Consider the following 22,186-nt stretch of genomic DNA (forward strand, 5'->3'; position numbering starts at 1 on the left):
AGAATGGAGGACAAGAATGAGCTCTTCCAAATCTGTGACTTAAACGTCAAAGAAGCAGTACAAAGCTGAGAAAAACATGATGAGCATTAAAAGGCAATGGTATCATCTTCCCAAACCAAAGCACCATAGCATGGGATATTTCATCCACTCCTGAAAATGCATGTATTAAATCTAATAACCACCATAACACAACAGTTGATATAATCAATACTTAACACTCAGTTCGAGTTCATATTTTTTATGAATAAGCTGAAAAGTAAGTTAAGGAGAAAGAGACTGACCTGGCAATCTCAGGATTTGCATCTTTATGCATTTTAATGATGATTTGAGAATTCAAATAAGACTCCATTATATTAAATTATGTGCCATGATCAAAAGATTTGAAGCGAGAACATCTTAAGAATATCTCACTCCATTTAGAAGCGATAGCCTACAATTTTGTAAAAAGCACACCAACCATCATTCCAGAGAATAATAATACAAAACTGGCATCATTCAACATAATTATCTATAAGTTACTGGAAGAATGACAACTGCATGAAAATAAAAAATAAACAAGGCAGTGGAAAATAATTATATAAAAAGTCAGATAAAAATGTGTTGACCATTGCATCACAGGAAACAAGCACCAATAAAAAGTTGTGATCATTATGAATGGAACATGATTCCAGTGTCAGCAACAGTACATTCAAAGCTGGCTGGCTTAAAAAATTAGAGGTAGCAGAAATCATCATCCCAACTGTAACAGCAATCAGTGTGTGCCATAAAATGACCCTACTTTGTTCACTTAACACCAACCATTCAGCTGTGTGCATTAGGCATACACATCTACACACTGAAGAAAACGTTACTTATCTTTGGAAAATTGAATCAAGAAACTCGCGGTGGCGGTCTTACGACCACGGGGCCAGCGGTAAATACCGCCGGGCTGGAGGTGGCGTAAGACCGCAGGCGGTATTTTGAGTCTGCACACCACCTTTTCCTTGGCGGTAACGCACACGGTGACAGGATTCTCTATTCTTGTCGCCAGCACACCCACTCCCACACGTCCACACACCTTCAGACACCCGCCTCCCTCATCCGCACACTTGCACACACCTCCTCTTCATCCGCATGCATCCATAGACACCCCACTCACTCGCAGATTTGTACACATGCACCCCCACTCGCATGCATCTCAATACACACACCTACTCTCTCACACCCAGACACACACCCACTCCGCATACATGCAGACACCCCCATCCACACACATGCAGACACACACCACAACTGCATGCATACATCCAGACACCCTCACTTGCTCGCTCACAAACACTCACTCAGACACCCCCATTCGCACACATACATGCACTCAGACAGATACCCCACCCCTCTGCATATAAACACACATGCACTTCCACCCCAGTACTCCCCTCCCATTTGGACACACAAACCCTCCACGCACACATACATACACACATACACACACCCACAGCACTACACATACACACCACACACATGCACACAACACCCCTCCCCCCTTTTGGACAGTCCACCTACCTGTCTCAGCGAGGATGTCATCTGGGAGGGTATGGGTCTCAATGTTTTCCACTGCCAGCACCACACCGTCGTTCAGGAAACCACCATGCCATATTACGTATCGTAATAAGGCGGGCAGTGTCCTGTTGGCATGGAGGTGGAAACACATCTCTGCCGCCATCGGCCAGGCCGACGGTATTGGATTTCTGCCCGTAAAAGGGCGAAAATCTGACATAACTCATAATATGGCGGTCTTCTGGCACCCGCGACTTCGGTGGTCTTGTGATAAAAACGCCGAAGTCGTAATAGGGGTCAGAGTGTTTTGTTTTACATTCATAGTCTCCTTGGCATCATCACCTGTATTTTAACTGTTAAGGTTAAGTAAGGTAATTCCTAAATATTTGTGACCCATTTGCAAACTCATTGTTCTGACAGTATGTAGCCTGCCAATGGTAGGCTCCAAAGTCATATCAGAATCTCCAGCTTCACCTTTTATGTTACAATACTCAGGCAAAGCTACCTTTTATTGCAGAGGCATGTCCTAGTCTAAGATTTCTGGTCTTTGTGCACACCATCCACAGCTCTCTGCCTACTGGAAAGTAAACACTTCTCTATTCTTCACAAAACTGTAAAAGTTGTAATGCTACTAAACATTAATGACCTTCAAGACAGGATCTGCTCTTCGATGCTCATCTGTGCCATCTCTTAATTGCTTCAGGCAGCTTCATCTACCTGGTCTAAAATCAGTCATGATGGATGAATGATCTCATGGCAGAGGGAATGTGAGGATGAAGCCCTTGTTCACAGCTAGTTTTACAACTGTCTCAACCCCAGAACCATGGAAGCAAACTAAAGACCTAAATTAAGTTTTGGTCAGTATCCATCCTTGAGGACATTTTCAGTGTTGAGTCAAAATGATTATGTATATATATATTGTTCACTAATATTTTATTCTGGTATTTTATACGTGCCTCAATTAAAGGTGCATGCCAATGGAGACAAGAGTAATGATTTGTATATACGTACATGTGAACTGAAGCTGGAGCATCATCCCTTTGAAATGTGCCTTCACTTCCTACTGCCCGTCTCCGCTTTCTTGCACGGTCTTTGTAGTTTGGATTCTTCAGCCCCTGGTTATCCTCGTAGTCGCAATTCTTTTCAAATAAAAAGAAAGATAATCTTATTTCAATCCATACGCAAACTCGAAAGGATTGATAAGGATCACTATATCTATCCTCTGAAGGCACAATACCTATGAAAATTTATTCATTACTTCATGAAGCGAGCATTCTAAGTGTGATACTGGTGCACTTCTCTACACACACACACTCACACACATACCTCCAGTGGACAACTTTTCTGATGGAAAATGTATCTCTGTAGCTCTTACATGTGAAAAGTTTAGATGAATCCAGGTAGATAGTATCAGTTACTTTCACTAAATAAATTCATTATTTTTGATGAAGGCCCCACTTCAAATGCGTATATTATATATATATATATATATACACACACACACACACACACACACACACACACACACACACACACACACACACACACAGACGTGTTAAAGAACATTTACAAAGCACTCATCATTGCAAATACCTTAGTTATGCTTCAATAAAGACCTGCATGCTGTAAAGGGTCGAGGGCATGGATGCTGTAGTTATTGCTAGTGGAAATCACGGGTAGCTTCGCAGAAAAAACATTATCTCTGAAGTTTGAAATTTGTGAAGCTTTTTATGGTTGCTTTGTTGTGTGTTAGTGCATGGCTCAAGTGCTCCAAAAAACAAGTAATTCTACTTTCATTCTCTTCATAAGGACACAGCCTATGCTGCTTTGATTAAGCATTACAAAGAAAAAAAAACACTTTCATTGTAATTTGTATTTAGATAGCACTCACTGACCCTGACGAAGCGTAGAAGCGATTTGAATTAGCACGCTCCTCTGGAACCCAAGGGTAGAGATAATTAGGTAACTGAGGCAAGGGACAACATTGGTGTTCCTAGGTTTAGAAATATAATAAGATAAACAAAAACATAGCTGTTGATCTGTTGAACAGAATTTATAACGCCAGTGTAGAGGAGAGGTATTGCTGGGTCAGAACGGAACGGGGACAAAGGGGCAGCAGAGAGTGAAATATATTAAATCTCAGGAAGTTCTTGGGATTGCTGATATGCCCTTGCGGCTACCTAGGATTGAAGTTGTGTCATGCTCCTTCCTTCTCTACCACTCACATCTACACTGAAGGAAGGGTGTCGCTTGTCAACGGGAGTCTGTTCGCAGGTTTTAGGACCAAATTCGCTCACCACAATATATATATATATATTTTTTTACTATAGAGCGAACTTGCTTTAAGGACATTAGAGCACTTTACATAAGCACCACATTACACAAGGTCAGATTTTTGTATTTTAGGCACGGAAAGGTGAAGTAATTTTCTCGGATCACAGGATGTTGAACATGAACCTGCTTCCTCAGCTCCAGAATAGACAGCCCACTTCTCCTTGCAAAGTTTAGGACAGAAGCCAAGAATGCATTTTGTTTCCAGAAAAGGACAGGAGCCATGTTTAACTCCTTGTAGCAATTCTAGAAGTGAAGCCTGTTGTACGCCCAGATAGAACATACCAATTTTATTTGTTTGAAGACAATTTGCACTCTGAAAGGTGCAACCCATTCCACATTCGTTTTTACTTACTCGAGCCTTTGCCATAACTGCCCTACTTATCTGGATGATTTATTGCTGTAGTTGGTTGAGAATGTATCTCTCGGCAGGTCTGGATGGTAACATGCAGGACTGCTAAGAGGTGGAGCATGGATGCGGATTAGCACAAATGCCAGGGGTAGCAGAAGTGCACCATATGCCCTTTGACTTTTATGACATCACAGAAGTGAGATCATCATGACATTTGACGGAATCTTCCCACAAAGCGATGTCACATCATCTTGAAAATATTACGATAATTGAAATAGCTCACGTTCCATAATAACTGCATGATTAATGTAAAACAAATGTCTATTTCTCATACCACCTATACTAATGTTCTGATAACTGCCTGTGAATCTTACTCCTTTCTCTTTGTATTGAACGAAAAATGATGTGCTCGTTATGTGTTCATGTAAAAAGTATGCAGTGCAACAAAACACCAAACTATACCGGGAGCCTAAATTATTTTAAAATTTTATTCAAAAACATAATTTTTCATGTATTCACAATAATGAAACATAGCAACAACTTGTTTACAAATGTTGCCAAAAATGACATACAATATGCCAGTCCCAGATTTTTGCCATTAGTACTCTACATATACTACGGATGACTCTTACATGCTAAAAATACCTCTAGTATGTCAGGGCCAGACGTTTGGTTGCCTTACACCCAATATACCACAATTGTCCTGCTATATGCAAAGACGTACACAGTTGATGTGCCAGTCCCAGTATTTTGCCATGGGTTTCCCCATTGCCAAAGAACTTGCTCGCTCCAGGATGACATTGACAGAATTTTTCCCTGGGAATCCCCAAATGTCCAGTATTACCTCTAAAGTGACAATGCCATTTTTTTGTCACAAGGGCCTGTCAGGCAAAGATAAGCAACTATGCCAGTGCTAGCTTGGTGTGGGTTTCTCTATAAGCCAAGAAATACATTCAATATGCCACAGTCAACTGCAGACTTGGAAGCAAAGCACCACCTTCTCTCTCAAGTTCACTTACTTTCACTCACTCATTTTAACTCAAACTCATTCATCATCTCTCATTTGCACTCATTCATCCTCACTCACTCTTACTTTCACTCACTCATGTGCACTGACTCATTTGGACTCACTTAAATTCTCACTCATACGTCTACACAATCCTACTCTCACTCACACATTCTTTCTTACTCAGTCTTACTTAAGCTCATTCATTCTGAATCAGTCATTCATGTGCACTCACTCACATTCTCTCTTACTATCACTCATTCCTACATTCTTGCTCACACTCATTTAGACTCATTCTTACTCTCATTCACTCATTTTCAGTTATTGCTACTCACTGTAACACATTAATTCTCACTCAGTTATGTTCACTCACTCACTCACTGTCCGATTCATTCTCATTCACATGCCACTCATTCATTCTCACTCACTCACACAAACATGCTGCCTCATAAAAGCAGACACACGCACAGGTTCTTTCTTACACACAAACACACTTGAACTGGCACACACAGACACACATACATTTAAAAAATATATATTTACCTTACCTCAGCGGTCAGCGCATGTTCTGTTACAGCTGCTGGGGCTCCATTTTTATTACACTAATACTAAGTAATAAAATATGATTAATTAATAGTATAATTAAAAAAATGGGCAGACAACAGGAAGGGAAGAGACCTGACGCACACAAGCACAAATGCTCCTGTGTTCCTGCCACTGGTTTTGCAAATTCAGATGCCACGGGATAGCAAAAGCACTGGGGGGGATTCCGAAAGACAATCCAGGAGCCGCAACTGTGACCCATTGCAACCCATAATTGATGTCCATCTGTCCATTCCCCCAACTCTCAGCATTTCCTCCCATCGTGTTTGTCTCACTGATCTGCTCTCTCTTTCAGGTGTATCTCTCTGCCTCTCTCTGAGTTCTCTCACACCATTCCTTCTTGTACTCCTGTCTCCTACCTTTCTGCTTTGTACCTTTGAACTGTTTCTTTCTCACCTGCCTTACTTTTCTCTCAGATTTCTCTTTTCTACACTATCGGCTATTTATAGATTGTCTCAATCATCTTTGTCAAATCCACCTCACCCTCTATTGCTGTCTCTCTAAGTAGTGTCTTTCCGATTCTTGACTGTCGGCCTGACACATTTAGCTTCCCTTCTCTAGAGTCTTTTTCACCCATATCTGCCACCACTTCTCATCTGTCTCGGCCCATCTCAAACCTGTCTATATTTATCCCTCCAACATCTACATACACACACATGCCCCATGTACACACATCTTTTTCTCTTTGTGTCTCACATGTCTGTCTGGTCTGTCTTCTTCCCCTCTTCTAGACACTCTGTTGAGCCTGGTTGTTAACTCTTGCTTGTCTCTCTCATTTGCTGGGCCCCTGTTTAGTTATTATTTTCTGTTTGAGCACACCGCCTTCACAGCACGCTGCAAAAGCAGCTTCAGCCAGAGCCCCCAGTTCCGAAACATTTTGTTTAATTGTACTGTTCACAGTATCGCTGCTGAATTTATTTATGTCACCCAGACGTCCATGTGTAATAGTTAATCTAGATCTTAGAATGTTCTGAATGGAACGCTTTCTGTAGGCATACGATGAGAAGCATTTCGTTCGTTAGGAGCCAGTGTAAGTGCTCCAATAATGGTTACTTGTTTGAAGGACATTGTTGTTCCTGGAATCGTTATTACCACATTTTGATGAATAACATTTGTGGGAATCCTCCTCCGCCATTTTTAAACTCTGCTAATGAGGCTACTATGAAATGGGAAAAATGGTTCAGACATTTTAAAAATTACATGTTGGCAATTAATGGAGATTCGTTTGAATCACACAGAAAAAAGCGTTACTACTCAACTTAATTGGCTTGGAAGCTGGAAGTTAGAGGGTTCTAGTTTTTTTTTCGAAGATTGATCTTAAGGCAGCATATCATCAAGTAGAGTTAACTCCTGAGTCTCGTTGTATTACTACTTTTATTACTCCAGAAGGTGCTTTTCGGTATAAACGTATGCCTTTTGGTTTGGCATCAGCTGCTTCTGTTTTTCAAAAATTAATGTATTGTTTGTTTAAAGAGGTTGGGAATGCCACTGCTTTTCCGGATGATATTTTGATCTATACAGCTACAAAAGATGAACATTATACAAAGTTGGACAAGGTGATGTCAATCCTAAGTGATGGGGGTATGACGATTCATTTGGACAAGTGTACATTTTTAACTAATGAAATAGACTATTTAGGTCATTCTATTTCAGAAAAAAGTATATCACCTATTAAAAATTCTCTACAAAAGATACAGAACATTAAAGAGCCCAGAAACAAAGACCAAGTTCATTCTTTCTTAGGCCTATGTGAGTACTATTCTAAATTTGCCAAAAGTTTCAGCGATTTAGCTATGCCTTTACGTGTATTACTAAAGAAAAATGAAACATTCAAGTGGTCTAATGATCAGGTTGATGCTTTCAACAAGTTAAAGAAGTCTATTGTAAATTCGAAGCCACTTTCACCATAATCTGGTGATGCAGTAAATGTAATTACTGTGGATGCAAGTTCAACTGGTTTAGGAGCAGTATTACCTCAAGTCAAAGGTAATGTTGAACAAACCATTGCTTTTGGTTCTATGGCATTGTCTGAAACGGAGTGTAGGTATTAAACCATTGAACGTGAGGCACTTGCATATGTGTGGGCTGTTGAACACTTTAAGATGTATATATGGGGGAAACACTTCAAATTGAGAACTGATCATAAACCACTTATTTCCTTATTATCTAAAAATGGCATGGGCAGAGCATCTTCAAGACTCATTGGTATTTTGCCAAAATTGTATGAATACAATTTTACAGTGTCTTATTTGTCAGGTACAAGGAAAACCAGAGCGGACTGTTTATCGAGGTTGTCTGGCAATAAGGAAATGTCTACAGAAACCAAACTGATTGAAGAATGTGTTTTTGCAAGTGCGAAAGATGCAGAATTTTCGTTTTCTGAAGTAATCTCAGAAAAGGAATGGGTTTCAGCATATGACAAAGATAAAGTTCTTGGAAATGTGAAAGGTTTTATCATAAAAGGTTGGCCACTAGAGAAATTTTTGACAAAGGATTTACAAGTTTTCTGGAAAGTTAGAAATTAATTGTCCATAGAAAATGAGATGTTACTTAAAGGTGAATTTTTCGTTCCTCCTACAGAAATAAGAAGAAAGTTGATTTCTATAGCCCATACTGGACATTTGGAACAATCTGGAACTATAAAAAAATTGAGAGATCAGTTTTGGGGGCCGAACATGGATTCAGAAGTAGTTGAGTTCATTAAGAATTGTTTGTTGTGTCAGGATTCTGACAAAGTTTTGAAAATAGATAAAACTGAGGTTAATGTATTACCGTTTCCAGAACTACCATGGAAGGATTTAGCTATGGATTAATTGGTCTTTATGAAGGTATTAGTTTGGAAAAAGCATATGTGTTGGTTATTATTGACTATTTCTCCAAATGGGTTGAGTATAAGTGGATTGAGCGACCCAATACTGATGAAGACATTGAGTTTCTAAACAATTGTTTCAGAAAAGAAGGTTATCCTGATAGTATCACTAATGACAATGGTACACAGTTTACTTCTTTTAAATTACAATAATTATTGTCTAATGTAGGAGTTAAACATAAACAAACTGCTTTATATGCACCCAATATGAATTATTAGTTGAAAGATTCAATATAACTTTAGTAGAGGTAATACAGCTGGCGTTAAACGCTAAGATTAATGTTAGGGAACATGTTGCACAAATGATTTGGCCCTATCATTGTACACCTCATTGTTCAACTAAATTGTCACCATTTTTGATGTTGAAAGGAAGGAAACCAAGACTAGGTTTAAATCTATCTTGGTTGCAAAACAAAGTACAGATTTATGACATGAATAGGATATATAATGAGGCTGGCATGAATGTAGAATTCAAAACAAAAATAAAGTGCAAGGAAAATGAACAAGGGAGTCTAAGTTTTAATGTTGGTGATTGCGTTAAGCTCAAGCTTCCCACACGTCAGAAAGGGAGAATCGAAGTATTCAAAACCTTGGAAAGTTATTAGGATTGGGAGGTCTTCAGCTATACTGAGTAATGGTTCACAGTGGCATTGTTCCAGATTAGCACGTGTAAACTTTGAAGGCTGTTGCAAATTAAGTCATCTATCTGATCCTGATTTTGGGTGTGAATCTATCAAAGCTTATTCGAATAGTAAAACAGGCTTTACCAATAATACAATTCTTCAAATGTTAATATGAATGAGTTTGGTGTCAGGGTCAGCAGACATAAAAAAATTACCAAACAAATACAATGATTTCATAATGTATTAGACAACATTAGTTCATTGTTTTTTTTTTTTTCGGTTAAAAAAAAAAAAAGAAAAATTATATTACGATGTGTTATCTAGTGTACAAAATTATCTTACAAAGTTTATTGCATTTTATTGCTTCATTCATATTTGTTTATTTCATCTTGTTTGTTTGGAAAAAAGGAGATGTGTAATAGTTAATCTAGGTCTTCGTTCGTTAGGAGCGTGTGTGAGTGCTCCAATAAATCTTACTTCTCCATGTTTGCTTTGAAATAAAGAGTTTGAAATGGCTAAGAAAAGCACTACGAAACTTGGTTCCTAGCACTCCTTTAGCGACCTGTTAGATAACGAGTCGCAGGGGCAGTGGTCACAAGTGGGAAGCAAGGAGTCGCAGATGTGACCCCTAGTGACCTTCAAATTACGTTCATGCACGCCTTATGTTTGAAAAGTTGAGTGTTTAATATGAATGTGAGGATATAAACATCTTGAAAGAATTCTTTTAATGCATGCGACTAAATTATCAATTTCACCTTGGGGGGCAGGGGTGGATGGGGGGGGGGAGGAGGGGAGGGTATAACTTCCTATCAATTAAGAAAGTGAAAGCCACAAGGGTGGCTCCTCTGAAATGGCGAAGGAGCATAGCACCCCTGGTCAGTCTGGCAGTTACAAATAAAATAACTTTATTATCATTTTATTTATCACTGTCTGACAGCACGTCTAGGGTGGGGCAGGCCATAAGGAGGAGGAGGAGGAGTGGTGGCCACTGTAAAGTGCATATTTCCGTTTGGCCAGTCGTCTTAGGTTCACAGTTAGGTTTGAGAAATGGCACGAGCTCCATGTGCCTGAGCAAACATCAAACCAGCCCGCCCAGGCCTGTGGCTGTGCCCCAGGTGACTGCTGGGAAGAGATGAGCAACTGAGGGGGCCGGGTGCATCCGGCATATACGTTTTTGTTAGTTTAAAAAAAATTTTTTTACCAGACACCCTTTTCCCCCTACCCCCCAAACAAATGTCTCTTTAAGAGGGTCCCGAATAGAAGGAAGGCCACAAAGGGGAAAAAACATTCTTGAGAAACTTAAGAATCTTGACTGAATAGAAATGATAAGAAATGTTGATCACCAAACTTCTCCTGAAGGAGCAGGAAAGAGAAAAGACCCAGATCAGATATTGAGATTCAACACGATACCCAGCTAGCTGCAGGAGCAGCAGGCATTGGCAAAGCCAAAAGGTCAAAACTGTGCCATTCTTTTTTAGCCATTTTGTACAAGTACAGCAGGGTTGAAAGTAAAGAAAAAAAAAACGCTATGACAAGGCCAGTGCTGACTGCATAATAGCATTTTTTTATTTTTACTTTCAATCATGCAGCACAGCAGTCCCGCTGCTGTACAACAGGGCTAAAAAACACATTTACAAAGCCAATAGATCTCACATTGTGGTGATCTATTAGCTTTGCGAACAATTGTTAGTTTTAATGCATGTTCAGGGAAATTTTAATTCTAAATGGGGTAAAGAAAAGGTATTATTTAAATTCCTGTAACCTGAAGACGTTGTTTAATTGTACAAGTGTGACTAAAAACTAACAAACTATAAAGTGTCGAAAGAAAAAATGCATCGGTAAACTGAAGTAGCTCACCACATGTGGTAATGAAACGCATCTCTTTCTAGGTGGATGTGCATATGTGATCCGCCAAAATGTCATTACTCACAGTGAAACTGCCAGTCATAGAAAAGGACATTCCCACTGCCCCATGCTGTATACTGTGGGTGGCAGAAGCAAAATTTCAATGAAGTTTGAACAGGCCAATGTATGATTAAAAAAAAAAAAAACCTTGCTTCATGTTTTTTAATTTATGATTGTAGGTCAGACATCAGACCTTTTTGATTCTAATAAAATAATATTTATAAACTTACAGGGGCTTTCAGTCAGCCCACGGCATTCACTGGTCTGTTGCTGTGCCAGTCTCATTTCAGTTTCACTCCCTACGCATACAGAATGGGACAACTGGTCAGCTCATTTCAGCCGGTGGCTGAGTGACAACATTTTTCTCTTTCAAGGGTGCACATCCGCATACATTACTCTGGATGGATATATATATATATATATATATATATATATGATACCAAAAACTTTTTCTCAAATCTATTTCAATGGGATTTTTCTAACTTTTGAACATGACTACACCCTGAACAGCTGAACAGAATTACACCAAATTTGGAAGAAAGCTAGATCTTTATCCCAAAAGCAGGTTATTTGAGATTTGGTGTAAATCCGTTAAGTAGTATTTGAGGAATTTGAGTTTCAAAAATATAGATATATAGGGACGCAGATCCACCCCGGATTCAACTGTCCCAGTGCAAAATATCTGATTGGCTGTCACAACTTGGAACTCGGCTTCAGCCGAGTATCAGAAAAAAAGATGGAAAAAAAGGGGCTAGGATAGGGATACCCTCACCCCTTTGCTCTGGTGCTGGGGTCTGAGAGGGACCAAAGCATTTATTTTATTCTGTGGGTTGATACATGGGATTTTCAGACATTTAATAAAAAAATGGGTGGTTTCCCACATTTTTAATGAAGTCCCAGGGTGGGCCAAGTCCCAGGGACATGCCAAAAACTAAGGAGAAGGCGCACAGGCCACCCTCCTGGGCTTGCAAAAACCCTAGGGACAGCCCCCTTTGAAGATCAAGTTCACGATCCACTGCGTCGCCTGCTCTTGGGGCAAGATTCCGGTGCATAACCCCCCCCCCCAAACAAAACAAAAAAAAAACACTGCGGCGCTGCAAATAAAGAAAATGGTAACTGAGTCACAGAGCAAGAGGTGAATAGACAGAGGAGGGACTCAAACTAAGTTGAATCAATCTGTGCTTGGTCGATGAGCCACAGAAAGAAAAGGCAGTGATGTTTGGCATATGCTGGCAATTTAGCAGACAGCAAAGAAGAGTGACAATGAAGCCAAAAAATAGTAAGCAATGGACGGGCTCCAAGCCCTTTACTGTACACAATATCCCTTGCAAGCGAGAGCACATGCAGTACGAGCGCTGTCAGCGGCTCAACCTAAAAAGGATTTCTAAAGCTATTCTAAATACACCTTCCTGTTGTTCTGTTCTATTAGAATTATATGGTATTTTTAATTAACATTTTTATTTCAAGCATTAAGGCTGCCACCTTTAGGTGGCATGTTTTTCCTTTTATTTTTGTTCCATTTTAAAAAGTAAGCCATCTCACCAGCATGCTAATGCCAGCTATATTAGCTTTGCTGTTTCGGTTCACTTTGGTAAAGTATTGGCTGTACTGTGTACTATACAAACAAGCATTAGCAAAGCGAATAGCTCTTGTCTTTATATTGCAAGTACCCAGTTGTCGGCATTACCAATTTGTTTTCTGTAATTATTGCTTGCAAAAAATAAATGAAAAAGCACATTTCAAAATACTGGAGGAAAATCAAACAGACATCTAAAAGTAACTCAAAACTGCACATTAAATTAAATGATTTAAATGTTAATAAATAGAATTATATCTATTTTTTCATATACTTTTCACTCAGGAAACTCTGAACAGAATTTATAAATTAATAATGAAGTGTCAGAATATAAAAGGTAACACTTGCCAATGTATATTCTATTTTCCACAAGTTTTGACTTTGATTTGGTCCCCTGCAGTATCCCTGGAAGCAGAATCCTCCACAAGAGGTGCTAAGCAAACCTTCTGCCTCAGATGCCTTGTAAGTGAGTGCAGCAGATGGCCCTTTCTTCAGCGCCATAAAAGTCTGAGTGTGCCAAAGCTGGTCCTTTCCTGCAATATGTGGAATGCAGGAGATGAAACAAAAAAAACACTAAGGCCCTCATTCTGACCCTGGCGGTCGGCGGAGAGACGGCGGTCGGACCGCGAACAGACCGGCGGTATTAAAAATGGCATTCTGACCGCGGCGGTCCCCGCCGCGACCGACCGCTACTTCTCCACTCCGACCGCCGCGGCGGTCATGACCGCGGGGCTGGAGTTTGCGCACTCCGGCCCGGCGGTCGTCCCAAGACCGCCAAGGGTATTATGACCCTGCCTACCGCCGCGGTTTCTTGCGGGCGGGAACCGCCGTGCGAACCATGGCGGTAAGCACTATCGGGGCCAGGGAATTCCTTCCCTGGCACTGATAGGGGTCTCCCCCACCCCCCCACTACCCACCCGAGTCCTCCCCCCACACCCTCCACCCCCCTGCCACCCCCCAGAGGTGGTACGAACCCCCTCCCCACCCCCACCCCGACATGCACATACATGTACCGCGACATGCACACACCCCCAACATGCACATATACACACCCCCTACACACACATACACAACGGGGACACATACCCGCACACATACATGCCGACATGCGCACCTGCCGAACAGCACACATTACCCATAGACACAGCAGCACCCCCCGCCCGCATACACGCACTCACACACCCCCTCTACACACTCACACGCACACCCCCATGCACGCCCACATCACACAACACCCCCCCACCCCCTCCCCTCACGGACGATCAACTTACCTTGTGCGTTGGTCCTCCGGGAGGCGACGGGAGCCATAGGGACGTGACCGCCAACAGAAGACCGCCAACAGAAGACCGCCACACAGAAATGTGGGTCGTAATTCTGTGGGCGGTGTTCTGCTGGCGTGGCGGTGGAGGTTGACCAGTCTCCACTTTCCCGCCGACCGCCAGTGTGGCTGCTGGCGGTTTTCCGGCGGAACGCTCCCAGCGGTCAGAATGCGCACAGCGGCACACCGCCGCGGTCGGCGGTCTTCACCGCGGCGGTAACTCAGCGGTCTTGCGAAAAGACCGCCAAGGTCAGAATGAGGGCCTAAGTCTACTCTTCAGCCATATCCCAGCAAAAATATCCGATGCTGTTATTACAGACAAGCTGGCAGGTATGGGGAGAGAGAAAGCTAGAAAACACATGCACTCACATGGAATGCTGAATGAAAGAGAGAAAAGTAATACCCTAAATGTGATCAGTGGAACGATACAAGTCAGCCAATCAAAGGATCACAAATTGGCTAATACAAGATGAGGAAGGCAAGTCATTGAATAAGAAGCAAGCAAATCAGAAGGACAATATAGCCAACCAATTGTCAGCCCACTGCAAGTTTGCAACAGGTATTTTGCTGCCAGACTGCTTACACTGTCTGGTAGGCGTGACCTAAAAATGGACTAACTGCTATGGATAATAAAGGCTCTGTAAAGGCAAGAGCAAATATCAGTCATGATTATCAATAAATACTCTGTTCCACTCATCCAGCCAGAAAATATTTTATTTATTACAATCTAGTTGCCACTTTTATTTCACAACAAACTGAAGAGGGCTCACGTATGAACTACTTTATATCAAAACATTTATGGGTAAATTATGCACAGTATTACAGTCTTCTGTTGCTTTTTTTATAGCTTTCTTGCTGAAATTAAAATCCACCTTCACACAAAAACAAGTGTCCAGAATATCCACTAAGGTAAAAGGATAGACCGAAGTTATAAGGCACCAACCAGAATCGTTCACCTTCTGTCCTCTGGGAACAATGAATTCATGAACTGGATGAAAGCAGTAAAATAAAAAGACACAACCTGGGGGAGTCTTGGAACTGTGTGGGTCTTTTGTATTTTAAGTTAACATCTTCAAAGGACATTTGGCACTCTACTCTCTTCTTCAAAAGGCCCAGTTACCAGGGCAAATGTAGAATTGCAATTAACAATGGCAAGTTTCATAGCACAACAAGTGGTTTCAACTGTATAAGAAATATCTCTGAAGTAAATTATAATTTATTAAACAATGCATAATATTTAACAGCTATCCTCAATGATTACTGATTCACAAGTGCATGGAATAATAGTAATGGGTAAAGAATGGACAATTAACTAGACATCCCACAAAAAAGATAGCAACTTCATTGAGGTTGGCACCTGGTCATAAATATATGTGGCAGAACGGACCGCATGCAGATTGGGCATGGACCTAGGCCAACACATCATGGTTAAGAACCTCAGGTACCATCTATTACAGCAGATTTATTAATTAAGATAATGTTACATAAGTTGTTCTTGAAGGTTAGCATAAACAGGCTTCGTGACTGGGTCTCAACCTGCCTATATAGACATGCACAGTTTTGCAATTACAAAAGAAATACTGTTTAAGTCCTTATATTTAGAAATTACTTTCCATGCTTCTGTTGATGACTATGAAGGGTCCATTGTACTAAATACATTCACAGATGTAGTGTAATTCTTTTATTTGTTTTTAGGTTACATTCTAGCACTAACCCCTTGCTGCTAAACCTTGACCCCCCCCCCCCCCATCCCATCCCACCAGTGCTATGCCTTTTTTGGGTATTTGGGATAGTTCGAGCTTAGGCCCCCATAACTTTTGCCCTAATGAGCTATCCACACCAAATGTGTGTCCTTTTTTCCAACATCCTGGGGATTTTAAAGGTACCTAGGGTTTGTGGACTCCCCTGGTGGGGACAGAGAGATTAGCCAAAATACAGCTAAAAAGTGTTTTTTGGGGGAAAAATTAGAAAAACGTGCTGCAGAAGGAAGCATCTGTTTTTTCCCTGCAAATAGCAACAAAGAAGGGTTTGGGGTGCTGAAATTACCATCTTCCCAGCTTTCAGGAACAGGCAGACTAGAATGAGAAAGCCTAATTTTTCAACACAGTTTTGGCATTTTACTGGGACATGCCCCATTTTTCTTATTTTTTGTGCTTTCAGCTACCTTCCTGTTAGTGACAGAAATGGGGGTGAAACTTATGGTGGATCCTGGAAAGCTATACGTTTCTGAACAGTAGACAACATTCTGAATTAAGCAAGGGGTTACTTGCGTAGATCCACTATTGAAAGAGGCAGTTGAAATTAAAAAGAATTGAAATGGAGTTGAAAAAAACAGCCACGTTTTCATCTGTAACTTTTTCCAACTATGGCAGATTTTCAAAAGCAACATACTGTTACGTCCACTGGACCTTCCTGGTTGTGTGGATATATAGGGCTTGTAGGTTCACCAAGAACCCAAGGTACCCAGAGCCAATAAATGAGCTGCACTTTGCTATGAATTTTTATTGTGTACTGGGTATACACCAATTCATTTGGTAAAATATAATGAGTGAAAAATAGATATCAAGGAAACCCATACTAGCATGTGAATTACAGGGCATTTCTCGAAATGACTTCTTTCTTACACACTGTCTCACACTTGGAAGGCGCAACTGCAGAGACAGACAATTGGTAATAACACTTGTTCTGCTATTCTGTGTTCCCCTAAGTCTCCTGATAAAAGTGGTACCTGACTTGTGTGGGTAGGCATTATGCCCATGATTGGATACGCTGAGGACCAAAAACGCAGGTACCCTCTTTGCAAAAACAGGTCATTTTGTTTTAGATAGGTGGCCATCTGTGTTTTGGACCCCTGGTTCTGCCATCTAAGGAAACCTACCAAACCCAGACATTTCTGAAAACTAGACACCTAGGAGAGTCCAGGGAGATGCGGCTTGCTTTGACCCCTCAAAGTTTTCTTACCCAGAATCTTCTGCAAACCTCAAATTCAGCTAAAAAGTCACTTTTTCCTCATATTTCTGTGTGAAAAAGTTGTGGGATCACCGCGCTAGCATAAATCTCCTACCACCCAGCATTCCCCTCAGTCTCCCGACAAAAATTATACCTCACTTGTGTGTGTGTCCAAAGCAGAGTCAGCCAAAAAACGTATAAAATGAAAAACTGGGGAGGGACCACTGTGGGTCGAAAAAGGCAATCTACACGTTTTAGCCCTTCCCTGTCGCAGGCACTTTGCCAAGGGAAAATCTGTTTGTTGGTGTCATTATTACCTTAGATCACACCATGTTCGAACCTGTAAAAAGTCCCCTTTTTGGGATGCGTGACAGAGATTTTTGCCTATCCCCCAGAGGCAGACTTCATGTCTATACTCTTATTAATTTTGTATTTAGACAATTTAGACCTCGTTTTAAACGTTTTGCTATATTATGACTTATTGATTTAAACTAACTACCGTTTTGCTTTATATAAGGATTTTAAAACTTTTAATAAACCTTTATGGTTTTGACTTTGAATATTGTTTTGTTAACGATGTGCTATTTGCCTTGAGCGCCTGTCCTTTAGGACTTGGCCCAATCCTACGTATCGCCTTTTTGAATTTTTTTCATGTAAAGCAATGATATATCACAGTCCATTCTACAAGATATAGTGGAATGGATCATAACAGTCATGGGTAGTGCCATCCTGCGTGTATGGCATGCATGTTTATGAGTTATCTAGTTTTGCACCTATGTGAATATACCTTGTCCTTATTTCGCAGGTGGTGGTTCCTGGTCTGTTCTCAGCATCAAAAGAATATTTGTCTACCACTGATGTTAAGTGAAACCTTTCTCCTCTCACAATAAGCTAATCTCATCAGATAAGTGAGCAACATTCATACAGCAGACTAGGCTTGTGTGTGTATGCTGTAGGTGCTCCACTTCGCTCCAGCTACAGTTGTGGTTTACAAGTCCTCATATATACAGTCTACTTGAGGTATACTTTGCAGCAGTGAGTCCCATGTATAAAATGTATTCCTACTGTCACTGCTTATGACCTAGTACCTGGGGAAGACTACCTTGCAATGTACCATAAAGCGAGATGAGCTATGCCCCATCAGTTGGAAGCTATGCAGTATGTACTACTAAAGCTGTACAATTCTGCATGGTATTAACTGTTCCTCGCATCAGCTGGCTCTATGGGACAATGTTGTTGTTAACTGTCAGAAGGTCTGGCACGGCCTAGCAGCCTCAGTTACTGCATATATGCATTTCCCAAGCTCTACCCACAAGCCCTGAATAATTCCTCCCTCTGGCATGGAAATTAGCACTTGTCAGTGCTACTCTCCCTTTTTCATCTACGTCACCCTGGTGACTTTTTTTTCCAAATCTCTCACTGACAAGTCACAAAGGCTTCGCACTCAGACATAAAACTGGAAGTTTAGGGTGTAACCCTAATCAATGAAATCCACAGCTGTCTCTTCTTAGGTGCTGCACGACTGTCTCCACTGACCTTGAGATATGGCACTGTCCGGCCTTGCTGTGCATAAGAACGGAGTTACCTTCCGATAGCCCACCCCATGAAGACTGCCACCTGGGTTTTTGGGCTTTGCAGGAATGGAAATGGCACTTCAGGTGGGAGTGTACTCTATTTAATAAGGCTCGCTGCCGGTTCTCCGATGCACACATTTTAGAATGTGTTCTTTTGCCACTCACTTGTAGTCGTGCTCATGTAGTTGATAGGGCTTAATTTGATGGAGGTTCTTATATTGGTGAACTGTGAGCCAGGTGCAGTAACATGCATTTACCCACCAGCTACTGCTATTAGCAGGTTTTCCTGTTGCTTGGTGAGCAGCTGTGTTTGGTTGCATCTCTAAATTCATTAACTCAGTCATACAATAATTTGCTCTCACTCACTCAACTGCAGAGTGACTCACTATCATATCCATATATGCTGTAACTCCTTCATGTCAAAGGTGGAAGTTACAGTTATGTGGCTACCTTACATAGTGACTTTCTATGTTGTTTACAAAACCTTGTAATCCCTTGCCAAGCTTAATTTGAATTTAAATTACAGGCCTTCTCACTGAATTTCAAGTTTTTTTTTTAGAGCCTACTGATAAAGATAAATAAAATGTAGCCTGAGAACCCGGTGCATCCTAACCGTGTATGCGGGGCTTTTTGCCACGTGCAGTGGGCACTGGGTGCAGAGAATGGGTGAAGGTTTAAAATTCGTCCACTTCTCTTGCTCAACCCACTGAGCGGTGCTAAGGCTCTGTGCAGTAGATCTACAGGTGCACAGCTACACCCTGAGACCCTGCCTTTGTTGGCCCTAAACCCAGTGCGCAGGACCTTTGACAGTGGCCATTGTTTGAAGGAGCTCCCAAGCCTATGCCCTTCCAGGTTAACCACACCAATTTAACACAGCCTATGCTGCAGCATCATTTTACACTGGGTGTGCTTGCAGCCACAGCCTGCCCCATGTCCCCACGAGCCCAAAGCCACTGAGCATGGTTTTTGGTTATGAACAGCAGCCCTAGAGCCAATTCTCTCCTATCAGCCACAAAACCTCTGTGTGACACATCTACTGGGTTCTAGTGCCACTCAGTGAAGTGTGTGGCTGGAAACCCAGAATTCTGCTTAATTGCTCTTTTACAGAGAACCAAACCTGTGCACTACATATGGTTGTGCACAGCAGTCAGTGGGCTCAGATCATGGTCATTTTTCATTTCCCCCTGTGAACAGAGCATTGCCTTTGGCATGTGCAGAGATCGCTACGTCCAGGGTGTGGTTATGACCAAGCTCTGCATCAAGTCCTCTCATTATGGCCCTTAATGCCACTGTTCGTGGCTTTTACCCGTGGGCAGATGTACATTGTACTGAGCTGTATGTGTTCTTTGATTCAATTACAATAAAAAGGTGTTTTATTTGCCTGACATGTGTGCAACCAATATAACATTCAGGACTTGCTTTCTATGTTCATGTAATGTATTATTTGCGAAGGTGTTAAACTGTCCATATAAGACTGAACAGTACATAACTATAGTATTTGTCGAAGCTTGAGAATGTATTGAAATGTATGTGACCATTGATCCCATTGTACTAAATATACTGGCCTTTTATTTATAGCGTGTCCCTCGTATTTGCAACATACTTGTTTTCTTTGTAACTTCTGATTTTTTTTTCAATGTTTTTGCAGTTTCGTTATTGCAAAGGTCTATAACTCTCCATTTTAGACTGTACTTCACATCATTCAAATTTAGTTAGTCTTATCCTGAAAGTGTTTAATGTGTCAGCCAGTACTGCACTTGCATTTCTTCATTTGCATTACTTTTCAGCACAAGTATAAATTCATAGAAGTTTTAATAATTTATTCAGACCTTTTTTTTGTTTAATAAAAATACTTTAGATGTGAAATATCTGCTGCATCCTACTGACAACAACACTCTGCTTCATTTTTCAAGCGGCCACCCTTGTACATTGAAAGCAAACTTACCCTTTGGTCAATTTCCCCGTATCTGGATAAACTGCACACATAAAGAAGAATACTTTGAGAACGCTACCAACTTAATTGACAAACTGTTTAATAGAGGATATCCTAAGAAATTAGTGAAATCAGCATGTTAATGAACTTGGTTTCTCTACTCGTGAGACACTACTAACACCGAAAATACGTAAAGAATCCACCCCACTTACATGTGTGATCACGTGTAATCCTAAAGTGAATAAGATTAAACACATTATTCAAAAATATTGGAGTATTGTATTTATACTAGTAATACTGCACACACTGGCCAAAATACGCAACCAGTGAAAACATAATATTGCAACACAGATCAAGAATGAAATGTTTAACATTTGGAACCCCTTTGGTTGAACATTACTTTCATCTGAAACACACCGAAAATGACAACCAATGGTCAGTACTTTATGTGATGCAGAAGAAACCAAAACATATTCTGTGGTTAACACTTTGCTCAAAGTAGAGGCACAGTTATTAGAGAAGTATGAAACGGCCAAGAACGGTCTGAACGACCAGGAGGAAATTTGGGCTTTAATATAAATAAAGCTTCGAATTTGTCTGTTGTACTACCAAAACTGCTGCAGCATTTTGAATGTGATATTCTTCTCTGCTTAGGTATCAAAATATACGTGTGAATTGAGTTTGCATTGCTACCTGCCACTGTGCATTTTTAAAGCATAATTTATTTGTATTTCTATTTTTGGACCGTATCTTTATATGCGGTGGCTTTATTTTTGCACTCCTGCTATCCAGGGACCCCTTTCCCAGTGGAGCTTTTTTTGGCCAGAGTTTAACATTCTAGCCTTTTCTGAAGTGTTTACCTTGGTTTGATTTGGCTTTGCGATAGGCGTATTTCTCCATGTTACTTAACCCCTTCCCCGCCATGGACGTAATGGTTATGTCCGTGGCTGCGGCGCTGAGGCGCCACGGATGTAACCATTACATCCAGGTACCGGCACTCGGGGGAAGCGCTAGCGCTCCCCCTGAGGGCCGCCCCCCACCCTTCCAGGTCAGGGTTGGAAGGGGAATTGCTTCCCCTTCCAACCCCACCCCCCCATGACGTCAGCGCACGATTGCGCGCTGATATCATCAAAGGGTGCAAGACGCTTCCAGCGTGTCTACGGAGGAGGATGTAAGTTTTTCCTCCGGGGATGGGGGGGTGGATTGCACAAAAAGAGGCATCGGGGGAAAGGGTCTTCCTTTCCCTCAATGTCTCTTTCAGCATTCCTGCTGCCCGATCAAATGCAACCTAGACACCATGGAATTAGTTTGTGTGCTTGTATGTGTGTGTTTACAGTGTGTGGGATCGACCCCTTGGGCAAGGGTCACTCCCCTTGGGCCTTTTATTTTTAGGCCGATCTGCCCCCTGGCAGAAGCCACTAGAAACCAGGGATTGATTTTGTGGCTATTTTTTTGTGGTGGGGGGGGGCGGCCCCTTGGGCAAAGGTCGCCCCCCCAGGGGCAAAAAGCACTATTGGGCAGTTCAGGCCATCTGACCCCAAGGGGGGGCAGAATCCACTTAGCGCCAGGGAGATGGAGAGAAGGGGGTGGGAGAGGGGGGGAGAGAGAGAG

At 41.5% G+C, this 22,186-nt stretch overlaps 1 protein-coding gene across 2 annotated transcripts in view; it reads right to left on the reverse strand.

The window, feature by feature from the left end:
• Window positions 1-22,186, reverse strand: part of AGGF1 (angiogenic factor with G-patch and FHA domains 1) — a 321,895-nt gene that overhangs the window by 24,079 nt on the left and 275,630 nt on the right. For both annotated transcript variants that reach the window (XM_069223545.1, XM_069223537.1), the window contains exon 12: window positions 2,548-2,675. In XM_069223545.1, coding sequence (XP_069079646.1) covers window positions 2,548-2,675 — 128 coding nt within the window. The remainder of the gene's footprint in view (window positions 1-2,547; window positions 2,676-22,186) is intronic.

Source organism: Pleurodeles waltl, chromosome 1_1 (genome assembly GCF_031143425.1).
Source record: "Pleurodeles waltl isolate 20211129_DDA chromosome 1_1, aPleWal1.hap1.20221129, whole genome shotgun sequence".
In the NCBI taxonomy this organism is placed as follows: Eukaryota; Metazoa; Chordata; class Amphibia; order Caudata; family Salamandridae; genus Pleurodeles; species Pleurodeles waltl.